Source organism: Mirounga leonina, unplaced genomic scaffold (genome assembly GCF_011800145.1).
Source record: "Mirounga leonina isolate KUSES-001 unplaced genomic scaffold, KU_Mleo_1.0 Mir_115, whole genome shotgun sequence".
NCBI lineage: Eukaryota > Metazoa > Chordata > Mammalia > Carnivora > Phocidae > Mirounga > Mirounga leonina.
This window is the reverse complement of record NW_023270268.1, coordinates 1,732,276-1,744,950: the sequence shown is the minus strand read 5'-3', so window position 1 is coordinate 1,744,950 and position 12,675 is coordinate 1,732,276. Positions and strand designations below refer to the sequence as shown.

The 12,675-nt window shown below is 37.6% G+C and overlaps 1 protein-coding gene across 31 annotated transcripts in view; it reads right to left on the bottom strand.

Annotated features, from left to right (window-relative positions):
- The window catches only part of CLASP2 (cytoplasmic linker associated protein 2), a 184,055-nt gene that overhangs the window by 78,358 nt on the left and 93,022 nt on the right, over positions 1 to 12,675 (bottom strand). For all 31 annotated transcript variants that reach the window (XM_034991290.1, XM_034991484.1, XM_034991494.1 and 28 more), the window contains 5 exons: positions 10,761 to 10,820; positions 9,278 to 9,355; positions 7,955 to 8,122; positions 5,318 to 5,373; positions 4,338 to 4,511 (listed from right to left, as the gene is read on the bottom strand). In XM_034991290.1, coding sequence (XP_034847181.1) covers positions 4,338 to 4,511; positions 5,318 to 5,373; positions 7,955 to 8,122; positions 9,278 to 9,355; positions 10,761 to 10,820 — 536 coding nt within the window. The remainder of the gene's footprint in view (positions 1 to 4,337; positions 4,512 to 5,317; positions 5,374 to 7,954; positions 8,123 to 9,277; positions 9,356 to 10,760; positions 10,821 to 12,675) is intronic.

Genomic DNA, 12,675 nt, shown 5'->3' with positions numbered 1-12,675 from the left:
GAAGTGAAATGTAGGACACCCAGCTGGTGTAGGGGAACTGGTTGGTGTGGAAAACCAACAAATCTGGTGTCAGCAGTATTATGAGTCTAAGAGTAAAGAAGAAACACAGAAGTGATTTTTCCTAAAGAAGTTTTACACTTCCTTTGTTGTATTAATTCCTAAGCATTTTGTTATTTTTGATGCTATTATAAATTGGTATCATTTTCTTACTTTATTTTCAAATTGTTTATTGCTAGCATTTAGAAATACAATTGATTTTTAAATATTGATCTTGTACTCTGCTGCCTTGCTGAACTCATTACTAAGCTCTGAAAGTTTTTTTGTGGATTCCTTAGGATTTTCTCTATATAAGGTCATGTTTTCTGCAACTACAGACAGTTTTACTTTTCTTCCAATCTAGATACATCTCATTTCTTTTGCTTGCACTAATGACCTGGCTAGAACCTCCATGGTAATGTTATTAGGAAGGGCAAGAGATGGGTTAGCCTGGTGATGGGTATTAAAGAGGGCACATACTGCATGGAGCACTGGGTGTTATACGCAAACAATGAATCATGGAACACTACATCAAAAACTAATGATGTAATGTATGGTGATTAACATAATAAAAGAAAAGAAAAGAAAAAAATGATTTTAAAAGTCCAACCAAGCCAAAAAAATAAAAAATAAAAAATAAAGAGTGGACATCCTTATCTTGTTGTTGATCTTGGGAGAAAGCATCCACTCTTTCACATGAAGTATGATGTTAGCTATGGATTTTTCATAGATGGTCTTTATCAGGTTCACAAATTTCCCTTCTATTCCTAGTTTGTTGACTATTTTTTTTATCAGGAAAAGGTGTTGGCCTTTGTCAGATGCCTTTTCTGCATCTACTGAAATAACTACATGGTTTTTGTCCTTTATTCTATTAATAAAGTGTATTTAGTTGGTTCATTTTCATATACTGAAATAACACTGCATTCCTAGCAAAGTAATGTCTCTAATACAGAAAAGTTTTATGAAAATTAAAAGCACTAAACAACCCACTGTTGACATCTTTGATAATATCTTTGTCTAGTATGTGTATTTATCTATGTATAATTTTATATAAAATGATGAAATTATCACATTGTTTGACAGTATCATTTGATCTTTGTTGAAAATATTATTTGTTAATGGCTGCACAGTATTTACAAGAACATATCATAATTCAATCATACCCCCTCTGTTACATATCAAGGTTGACTCTAATAACATCTATTATTAAAAATGTGATGAATATTCTTTTTTATTTCTTGGCATAATTATCTATAAACACTGGATTACTGGATCTAAATTCTGAACATTTAGGGGGCACCAGGGTGGCTCAGTCGGTTAAGCATCTGACTTTTTTTTTTTAATTTAATTTTATTGTTATGTTAGTCACCATACATTACATCATTAGTTTTTGATGTAGTGTTCCATGATTCATTGTTTGCGTATAACACCCAGTGCTCCATACAATACGTGCCCTCCTTAATACCCATCACCGGGCTAACCCATCCTCCCACCCCTTCTCCCCTCTAAAACCCACAGTTTGTTTCTCAGAATCCATAGTCTCTCATGGTTCGTCTCTCCCTCCGATTTCCCCCCCTTCATTTTTCCCTTCCTCCTTTTTTTTTTTTAAACATATAATGTATTATTTGTTTCAGAGGTACAGGTCTGTGATTCATCAGTCTTACACAATTCACAGCGCTCACCATAGCACATACACTCCCCAATGTCCATCACCCAGCCACCCCATCCCTCCCACCCCCCACCACTCCAGCAACCCTCAGTTTGTTTCCTGAGATGGAAGAGTCTCTTATGGTTTGTCTCCCTCTATGGTTTCATCATTTCATTTTTTCCTCCCTTCCCCTATGATCCTGTCTTGTTTCTCAAATTCCTCGTATCAGTGAGATCATACTTGTCTTTCTCTGATTGACTTATTTCACTTAGCATAATACCCTCTAGTTCCATCCACGTTGTTGCAAATGGCAAGATTTTTTTTTTGATGGCTGCATAATATTCCATTGTATCTATATACCACATCTTCTTTATCCATTCATCTGTGGATGGACATCTTGGCTCTTTCCATAGTTTGGCTATTGTGGACATTGCTGCTATAAACATCGGGGTGCATGTGCCCCTTCGGATCCCTACATTTGTATCTTTGGGGTAAATACCCAGCAGTGCAATTTAAGCATCCGATTCTTGATTTTGGCTCAGGTCATGATCTCAGGGTTGTGTGAGCCCTGCAATGGAGTCTGCGCTGGGTGTAGAACCTGCTTAAGATTCTCTCTCTCCTTCCCTGTGTCCCTCCCCAACCCTGCTCATGCTTGCACTCTCTAAAAAAATTAAAAAAAAAAAAAAGAATTCTGAACATTTAAAAAGCTTCATGAGTTCAATAACATTGTATGGTGACTATACTTATTGTGGTGAGCACTGAGTAATGTATAGAATTGTTGAATCAATATGTGGTACCTGTGAAACTAATATAATACTGTATGTCAATTTTATTTCAATAATAAAAAAAGAAGAAAAGCTTTATGGGTCTTACTAAATTGCCACTTAGAAAAAGTGTTCCATGTTGGGACGCCTGGGTGGCTCAGTTGGTTAAGCGACTGCCTTCGGCTCAGGTCATGATCCTGGAGTCCCGGGATCGAGTCCCGCATCGGGCTCTCTGCTCAGCAGGGAGTCCGCTTCTCCCTCTGACCCTCCCCCCTCTCATGCTCTATCTCATTCTCTCCCTCAAATAAATAAATAAAAAGAAAAAAAAAAAAGAAAAAGTGTTCCATGTTTAATTCACATCAGCACTTTTTAACTACATTCTTTATCAGCAGTAGGCACTAAGCCTAACTTTTTTGTTATATTTACAGCTCTTTCAATTTGCACTTGTATGATTCCAGCTAAGATTCAACACTTGTTCTGGTGTTCTGGGGGGACAATTTTGATATATGTAAATATTTTTCTATAAAAATAAGCTCATCTGTTTTTAATACTTATTTTTTTTTTAAAGATTTTATTTATTTATTTGATAGAGAGACAGCGAGAGAGGGAACACAAGCAGGGGGAGTAGGAGAGGGAGGAGCAGGCTTCCCGCAGAGCAGGGAGCCGGACGCGGGGCTTGATCCAGGGACCCGGAGATCGTGACCTGAGCCGAAGGCAGATGCTTAACAAATGAGCCACCCAGGCGCCCATTTTTCATAGACTTATAAAACTTGCTGACATTTTAGCTTTTTTGGTAGTATGTGAAAAAACGTTTTCTTTCCCCTTTAAGTTTTCAGCCACTTGATTTTATATTTTCACACTTAATATTTAAATCAGAGGGACTTTTCCCTTGTGGCTTTTTGGCATTTATGTTTAGAAATTCCTTCCCCAACCTGAGATTAGATGAATACACAACTACTTGGTTTCATCAAGTTGCTTTTCAACTCATTAGTCATCTGGAATAAATTTTTATATGGTGTGAAAAATGGTTCTAACTTAATTTTATACCAAACTGTAAACCATGTGTCTAAACACCTTCTACTGAATTATTTATCCTTTCCTCACTGAATGTAGTTGTGCCAACTTTATCATGTACAACAGTTCATCCCAATATCTCTGCACTTCCTACTGTGTTCCAATGATCTGCCTGCCTAGTGTTCTACCCAAAAGAAAGAAAAATGAAGCACAAAACAGAGATAAGCAATATGAATAACTAGCCTCAAATTTTTAACGTTGATAAAAACAGGGATGCCTGGCTCGTTCAGTTGAAGAGCATGCAGCTCTTGATCCTGGGGTCATAAATTCAAGCCCCACGCTGGGTGTAGAGATTACTTAAATAGACAGAGAGAAAGATAGATAGACGAAAAAAATTTATAATAAAGTCGATAAACATAAATTATTATTATTACTATTATCCCAAATAGCTTTGGGAATACATGTTTAAACTTTGATTTTAATTAAGCTTTGCATTTTTCCCAGATCCCCAAAAGGCTTTAACTTCTTGGTAAGGAAACAGAAGCTGGATACAAGGCCAATGTCCTTCCCAACTCCCTTAGTAACCAGTAGTTGAGTGTGGCAGTAGTGCAGAACTATGAAAATTCTACAGGCAAACATGGAATCAAGAACTGTTCCTCTGATCAAGATGATTAGCAGGATAACAATGGAAAAAGTAGAAACAAGGTAGTTTAAATACTTAGAATTGTGTTCTAAGTATAGATTCATATTATAACATATGGACTATCCTTTACTAGCAAGAATGAAATAGAAATGATTAAGATATCACCATCGTCCTGACTTCACTGAGACCAGGGAGAAAACAATGTACAATACCCCATAGTTAGCTGTCTTACCTAGCGATGCATAGGAACCTGGATTCAGGGCACCTGCACCTAACCGCCCACTTCGTGCAGACTGCCCGGCAGCATGATGTGCCTTAGCACCAGCAGCAGCATTCACATCAATGTCACTTCGTGAACGCTGCAGGCTTCCTGGAAGGGAACTGGCTTTGCTGCTGCCTGCTGATACTATGGGAAACAAAGCATAGGTAACCTATGTTATTTAAATCACTGCAAACAGCATGAAAATTATATAAACCTGAAACCATCACGAGCTAATCCATGATGACAAATGGTCAAAAAGGAAGCAGGGTACAAACGAACACTAGAAAGTACTCTATAGTATTTTAAAGTAAGAATGCTTCCGTTTCAACCCTGTTACAACTACATTTTCTTGGACAATTTTCTCAACATTTCTCCGCCTTTCCATAAAATGGGAAAAAAGCACCTATCCTTTGTAAAGTTCATACAACCGTTTTGTAGATGAAGAGATGATGTTCATGACTGATTCATGAAAATGAAGCACTGTATGATAAATAGATGGCAGCACTGTTATTTTTTTACTATCAGAAAAATGCAAGGAGAACTACTCCAGGATACGGTTATTCAGAAAATAATGCAGATTCTACCACTCTTAGGCAATGCACATTAAGTCATTAAATTTCTGGTCTTTAGTTTTTCAGTTTTATAAAGAGTTTTATAAACTGTGAATTATGATCCACGAATAGGCGAAATCAACAGAGTGGGTCATGACCAGCACTGTAAAGAACTGAAACAAGAGAAAACAGAGTGCATCAGTAAGGGTAAGCGGTGCTTCAGAGAACTTGGATTATGCTGTATACTATATAATATGTATATATGTTGTATACATTACATTGTACATATTATGTGTAGTGTATGTATATAGTATACAAACACAGCTACAACGTATATACATGTGGTATTAGGTTTCTATGTAAAATATGCTATGACTCTTGCTTAGAAAGGCCGTTTACCTCTTCCAGCCACAGTTGATGGGTTTGCTGTAGACCATTTGGAAGAAAAAGGGCGACTGAAAGGTAATAAGAAAGACTTTTAGTAAGAAGACGTAATTTATTACTCCTCTCAAAACAATTAATGAAATACTACTGAGTTTTCTGAACAGTTTACTTCTAAATTTTAATTTTCCTTTTACAAATCATTTTAGAACAGTCGTTGTCACATATCAGTGGTATCTCAGTTAGCCGTGAAGCAAAAATGAAATAACTAGTGATGAACAGACTGTAAGCTCTACAAAGAGAGGCAACCAGCTTGCTATTGTTCACTCTGGTCCTCAGCACCCATTATAGGGCTCACCACAGAGGATACAATAAAGCACACTCCAACACTTGTATTCCAAGATGTTTTCCTTAGAAGGAGAGAGAGAGTTATCACTAGCACACAGGGAATTCAGCATGACCAAAGCTTCTTTCACCTAAGCCATAATGGCTGTGGCCACTGGCAATTCATGCAGTTATTATGTAGGTTATCAGACCACCTATAGCAGTGCTACTGAGCGTTACTGCATGGCATAAGAGAAATGAGGCTAAGAACTACTGCTGAGGATAACATGATTAGAAAGCAAAACAGCTCAAATCATCTCAAAGAATCCACCATCTCTTTTAGTATCTTTTTTGATTATCTTTGTATGTAAGGGGATTAGGAAAATATATCTATAAATCTTAAAAGTGCGGGGAAGAGAGAAGCAAAGACTCCAAACAGGTTAACAGCAGGCTATTGAAAAATATTCTTTAAGTCATTATTATCAAATTGTAAATTTGGTAGTTGGTTATTAAACCCAGTATTGTATTGTTTTTATAACTGGCCCTTAAAACTTATTCTATTAGACTGAGGCAGACCACTTCAAGGTTCACAGAACTTAAAAGTTGTTTATGTTTAAAGATGTTAATACTGAAATAAGATAAAATATCTTGTTTAGATACTTGCTACTTAAAGTACAGTCCATACTCAAAAAGCAAAGATATCACCTAGGAACATGTTAAAAAATGCAAAATCTCAGGCCCCGTCCCAGATCTACTGTATCAGATTCTGCATTTTAACAAGATCTTTAGGTGATTCATAGGCACTTTGAAGTTTGAGCAAAGTAAATAAAAGGGAAAAAAAAAAAACAACAAAGCTCATTTGCAGTGAAGGTTTTATCACAAATTTTTTTTTAAAGATTTTATTTATTTATTTGAGAGAGAGAGAGAATGAGAGAGAGCACATGAGAGGGGGGAGGGGAGGGTCAGAGGGAGAAGCAGACTCCCTGCCGAGCAGGGAGCCCGATGCGGGACTCGATCCCGGGACTCCAGGATCACGACCTGAGCCGAAGGCAGTCGCTTAACCAACTGAGCCACCCAGGCGCCCGGTTTTAATTTAAACAGAAGTTTGGTTAATTATTCCTACAATAATTATACTGAAATCGGATTTAAAAAGCTTTTATTTTGAAAACCTTTAAGTCACTGTATGTTAGTCTAGTACCCATAAGACCCTGGGAGTGCTTCCTTGAGTCTTGTGCCCTAGCTTGCCTCACTTGCCTCACCCTGGTCTCCCTCCCACATCAGAGAGCTGCCAAGGCAAGCAGCAGTCTTTGTGGGGTCAAAATCTCAAAGGGACAGGAATTACATAGGGGTAAGCTCACATTCTGTCAGGAAACCTGCAGATACTTGAGGCCACTGCTTGGGAGTAGAGATGGCACTAGAAATTTTAGCAACCTCATAGGGCTAGAGAGAGAGAAAATTAGAGTTAAGGCTACCAAGGCAGCAAGGGTTTGAGGAAGCCAACATAATTATGAGAATGGAACTACACAGAAGTGAGTCAGATACTAGGGAATTTGGCCCCCCTGAGGGATTTGCTAAAGTTTTAAGTTGTGCAAAAGATGAGGCAGGAAAGCAGTGTATTTTTACTAGTCACACAGTGCTGTGTCAGAGTTCTGAAGATGACTTCTGAATCCCCACTACCATTCCTCCATTATAATGCCCCAGAAATAGGTTGCTTATTGTATGAACTATTTTGGGGTTATTAAAAAATGTATATAAATCAGTGTTTCCCAATATTTTTCACAGACATGAACATACAGAAACAAAATTTGAATCACTAAACTCTTCACCCCAAAAGAAGTTACACCACCATGTAATCCAACCCTTGAGACACAGGCCAAAAAAGTAAGTACAGCTGACCTTTGAACAACACAGATCTGAACTGTGTGGGTCCACTTCTATGCAGATTTTTTTTCAACAAATAGAGTACAGTGCTTTAAATGTATTTTATCTTCCTATGGTTTTCCTAATATTTTTTACCTTCCTTTATTGTAAGAATACTGTACATAACATATATACAACATACAAAATATGTGCCCATCGACTGTTTATGTTCTCAGTAAGGCTTCCAGTCAACAGTAGGCTATTAGTAGTTAAGTTCTGGGGGAGTCAAGTTATATGCAGATTTTTAACTTTATGGGTAGGCACCCCTACTGTTCAAGGGTCAACTGCACATTCCAGTTATCATTCTTTCAAGGCTTCAAGTGAAAGCAAGCAGATATTCAATCATCTAATTTAAGAAACTACAGGGAATTGGAGAGGAAGAAATCAGTAATATCATTTCTATGACCTTACTTGAGACTTTCCTGTGAGCTAGATGAGGATCTGTCTGATTGTGGAAGAGATGCTACACTGCCAGAACTCTTTAAGTAAGTCTGAAGGCTCTTCTGGTAAGATGGCTCAAGGGAATTATACAATGTTTCAGCTTCACCAGGAAAGTGATTTCTAAGACCCATATATGTCCTGTAAAACAAATGAACAAACAACAAAAAGGGGAAAAGAGAACATAAAGTAATAGCTTAACATAAAATGTGTACATCTGAGAATGAAGATGAGACCATATTAATATAGCTACCACATATCAAGTGAATACTTTTTTAAAAAACATTTTATTTATTTATTTGAGAAAGAGAGAGAGGAGGAGCAGAGGAAGTAGGAGAAAGAATCTGAAGCAGAGTCCGCACTGAGCGCAGAGCCTGAGGAGAGGCTTGATCCCACGTCTGCAACACCGTGACCTGAACCAAAACCAAGAGTTGGACACTTAGCCAACTGAACTACCCAGGTACCCCTCAAGTGAATACTTTCTAAATTTAACAAGTTTTGGTGGAAAGCCGGTAGGCTTTTGAGAAAAGCAGATCTCCGTTCAAAATCTGGCTGTGCTCCTTACAGTTTGTGTGGCCTGGAGTTAACTCCCAAATCTCCAAACTTCTGTTGCCAATCTATAGAAATACCACATTTGGAGGATCATTTTCAAGATTAGATAGTAATGTATACCAAGTACCCCACAGTAGCAGGTACTTAGCACATTCTCAATAAATGAGAGCTATTTTTATTCATAATGAAAGTGAGGATGTTATGATGGAATAGGAATAATGATGATTATACAAATGACAATGTGAAGTCAACTGTTAGCCATTTGGTACAGATTTTTTTTAATTAATTAATTAATTTATTTGAGAGCGAGAATGAGAGAGAGAGAGAGCATGAGGGGGGGAGGGTCAGAGGGAGAAGCAGGCTCCTCGCTGAGCAGGGAGCCCGATGCGGGACTCGATCCCGGGACTCCAGGATCATGACCTGAGCCGAAGGCAGTCGCTTAACCGACTGAGCCACCCAGGCACCCCTGGTACAGGTTTTTTTAAAAGTAATCTCTACACCTAATGTAGGGCTCAAACTTAAAATCCTGAGATCAAGAGTTGTATGCTCTACCAAATGAGCTAGCCAGGGTCCCATATATCTAGTACAGATTTAATGGAGAAAAATCTATCTCGAAATTACTAAAGAGCTAATCAAGTAGAATACTTGAGACACTTGTGATATTTTCATTCTTGCAGTATAATTCCTTTCAAAGTAAAGATCCAAGTACATTAAAACTGTCACAAAAATACATTATAGACTTACTTTCTTGCCTCCACTCTGGCCTCAGCATCAGCATCATGAATTCCCTTCTTAATAGTTTCAACCAAGACAGCTGCATGTCTATAAAACAAAACATGTTATTTTTTCTGAAGATTTTATTATTTTTAAGTAATCTCTACACCCAATATGGGGCTTGAACTCACAACCCCGAGATTAAGAGTCTCATGCTTTACAAACTGAGCCAACCAGGTGCCCCAAGCACCTCTAGATTCATGAGTAAAACTATATTTCACCACAAATTATACTTACTACCTCTATGTTACACATCAGTCACAAAGGGGTAGGGGAGATAAAAAGATTAGTGCGCAATAATAAATCTAAGATTTCTCATAATCCACCCCACACATTTCATTCATGTATGGTTTCCTCCTGACAAGTCAAACATTAAAAAGTTGAATATAATTATGTTTACAAGGAGTCCAGATAATGTACATAAGTATAGTACTCACATTTTAAATTCTTAATGAATAAAAAAAAAAACCCTTTGGTGTGGTTTCTCCCAACCCACCAATGTAGAAATGATTTGCTAATAGTATGATTAGTTATGATCTGACCTAACTGAATAGTAGCTGCCACAAAAGAACTTAAAGGAAACTTAGAATTATATCATGCCTACATTAAACAACAAACTATTTTTTTAAAAAAGGGCTGTAAATAGGTTTAACGATTTCCATGAAAATGGAAAATCAGCAAGGTATTCAATAGTAAATGCAGGTATACCCCAAGCTTCAAACTTGAAATTACTACCATGCAAATAGCCAACTAGCTACTGACCAACTAGCTGTGCACATTTTACTCTTGTTCATCTCAGAGCTACATTAGACACCACCCAGTATATTCCTGACCAATGACACCTGACAACTGGTACAGAGAAACCTCTCAATGAATCTCTTCTTAAAATCTCTTTCTTTTGAAAAGAAGGGCCCTCCTCCTATCTTAAATCATTTATTACTTGATTAATTACACCTCAGGAAACCTAGGTCACTTGTCTGGAGATACATTTTAAAATTTCTGCCCAATTTAACCTTTTATAACCCCATTCTACTTAAGAGATCCTCACTCAACTCACAAATGAAGAAAATCACAGCTGCACCGAGTAAGAGGAGCCACACTACATCACAGCTTTAAAGGAAAACCAGTACAAATAACTTTTAAGCAAAAGGAGAAATAATGCAAAACCCATCCACTTTTTCTTTTTTTTTAAGATTTTAATTTATTTATTTGACAGAGAAAGACACAGTGAGAGAGGGAACACAAGCAGGGGGAGTGGGAGGGGTAGAAGCAGGCTTCCCGCTAAGCAGGGAGCCCGATGTGGGGCTCGATCCCAGGACCCCGGGATCATGACCTGAGCCAAAGGCAGGCACTTAACAACTGAGCCACCCAGGCGCCCCAAAACCCATCCACTTCTAAAGAACTGGTGACAATGGGAGAAGAAGGAAGTGGGAAAGGAAGAGTCAATGCATACCTTTCCAGTGAATGAGTCTGCCACTCTTGTAACAATAAATCTAAAAATTCAAATGAACGCCTGAAAAATAAAAGTTAATTATAACCAAGTGTTATAACATATTAAGTTATATTAATTTAAATGTTAATTAGTTTCTTCTATAATACTGAACTTTGTTCTCTGAATTAAAGTATAACACATGTTTTTAGATATCTTAACTGTCAAATACTTAACTTACTTTAAGGCTTCAACTATTCCTATGCTAAAGAGTTCAAAAAACCTTCAGGGTTCCCCATGATTTTACCTTAAAATGTTCGTCAAATATAAAAATTTAATCCATTTAATTTAAAAAATACTTGTCAAACACCTACTCTGCACTAGAAATTGAAGATATACAATGGTGACCAAGAAAGATGGCATGGATCTTCCATTTCTGCTTTTCTTAAATATGCATAATTTTTAATCAAGTATTTCTATCTTTTCTCCTAAGACCTCTAGTTCTCAACTTCTTCAACTGTCTCATTCTTGAGCTTCTCTTCGTTCTTGGCATCTGATGACACAGTTGTTCCCTCTTTCTTCTTTTATTAACACTTTTCCTCCACCTTCCCTTAAATAGGTGCTCACATGGTTGGTGCTGATCTTAGCCCACTTCTCTTTCATAGTCTTTACTTGGGTAACAACATCTGTATTTGTGCCCTCAGCTGTGACTATTAGCTATGTTTCTCACATCTAGGCCTTTATCTCCAGCACTGGTTCTACGATTCAGCTGTTAAGTCAAAGTTTCAAGCAGTTCATGGTTGAACTGGACATCCCTACATAGGCGGAGACTATCAACTCAAACACTACCTACAAAAAACAAATTAATTCTTACCCTCTCGAATCCAGTCTTTTATAGCCCATATTATACAGTTTAAAAAATGAAAACAGGGAGGTTAAATTAACTTGCCTAAAGTGACTGGACCTAAACTATGGCATTCTGATTCCAGAACTCAGTCTGAAGCACTTGGTATCACCTCTTCATCCATATCCAATGATCAAATTCTCATTTCTACACCCAAAATCACTTGAATTATTTCCTGAATAAAGCCTCAATCAATTATCATCAATACAGCTCTAGTTCAGACCCTGCCCCTCTTATATAAGCTATAAGAATTCCTACTTAATTAAACCCATACTTTTCATTGTCCCTTTTTAATCATTGGTCACAGCTGAAATAAAAACTAAGATGGATGACATTACCTCCTCACCAAAAACTGTCAAAGTATGGAGCAATGTCAAAATTTCTCTTTGTAGACATTCAAAGCCCTCTACATTCTGACTTCAACCTAATCCTACCCTCCCTACACAGCCCCTCCACCCCGTTAGCTTCTTTTCCTACCGAGACTTTCCATTTATCATGTGTTCTGGCCTCAGTGGCCTGCCTGATGGCTCTGCAGCGCTCAGCAAGCTTACATCTCTGCGTAGGTTACACCCACTCAATTCCCCTACAGTTACTGAATTGCTCCCCGTTTTCAAGGCAATTTTATGATGCATTTCTTGACTCTTCCTCTCTGTCACATTCCTATTTCTCCAATTACCACTTTCCTCAATGTAAGACAGAGATTGGTAAACCTTTTCTGTAAAGGGCTAGACAGTAAATATTTTAGGCTTTGTGAACCACATACAAGTCTCTACCTCATATTTTTCTTCTTTCCCCCTTTATAACCACCCTTCAAAATGTAAGAAATAATCTTTGCTTGCAGGCTGTATAAAACTAGACTGTTGGCCGGATTTGACCAGTAAGCTGTCATTTGCTGACCTCGGACGGACCTAAGAGATCAGTGATCAAACAACTATTGCCAAAACTCTGAATCACTTAAAGGCAACAATGTCTCTTTCGGCTTCTTCCTAGCAGTCAAAGTACTTAAATACATATTTATCAAGTAAAAAGAGTTTT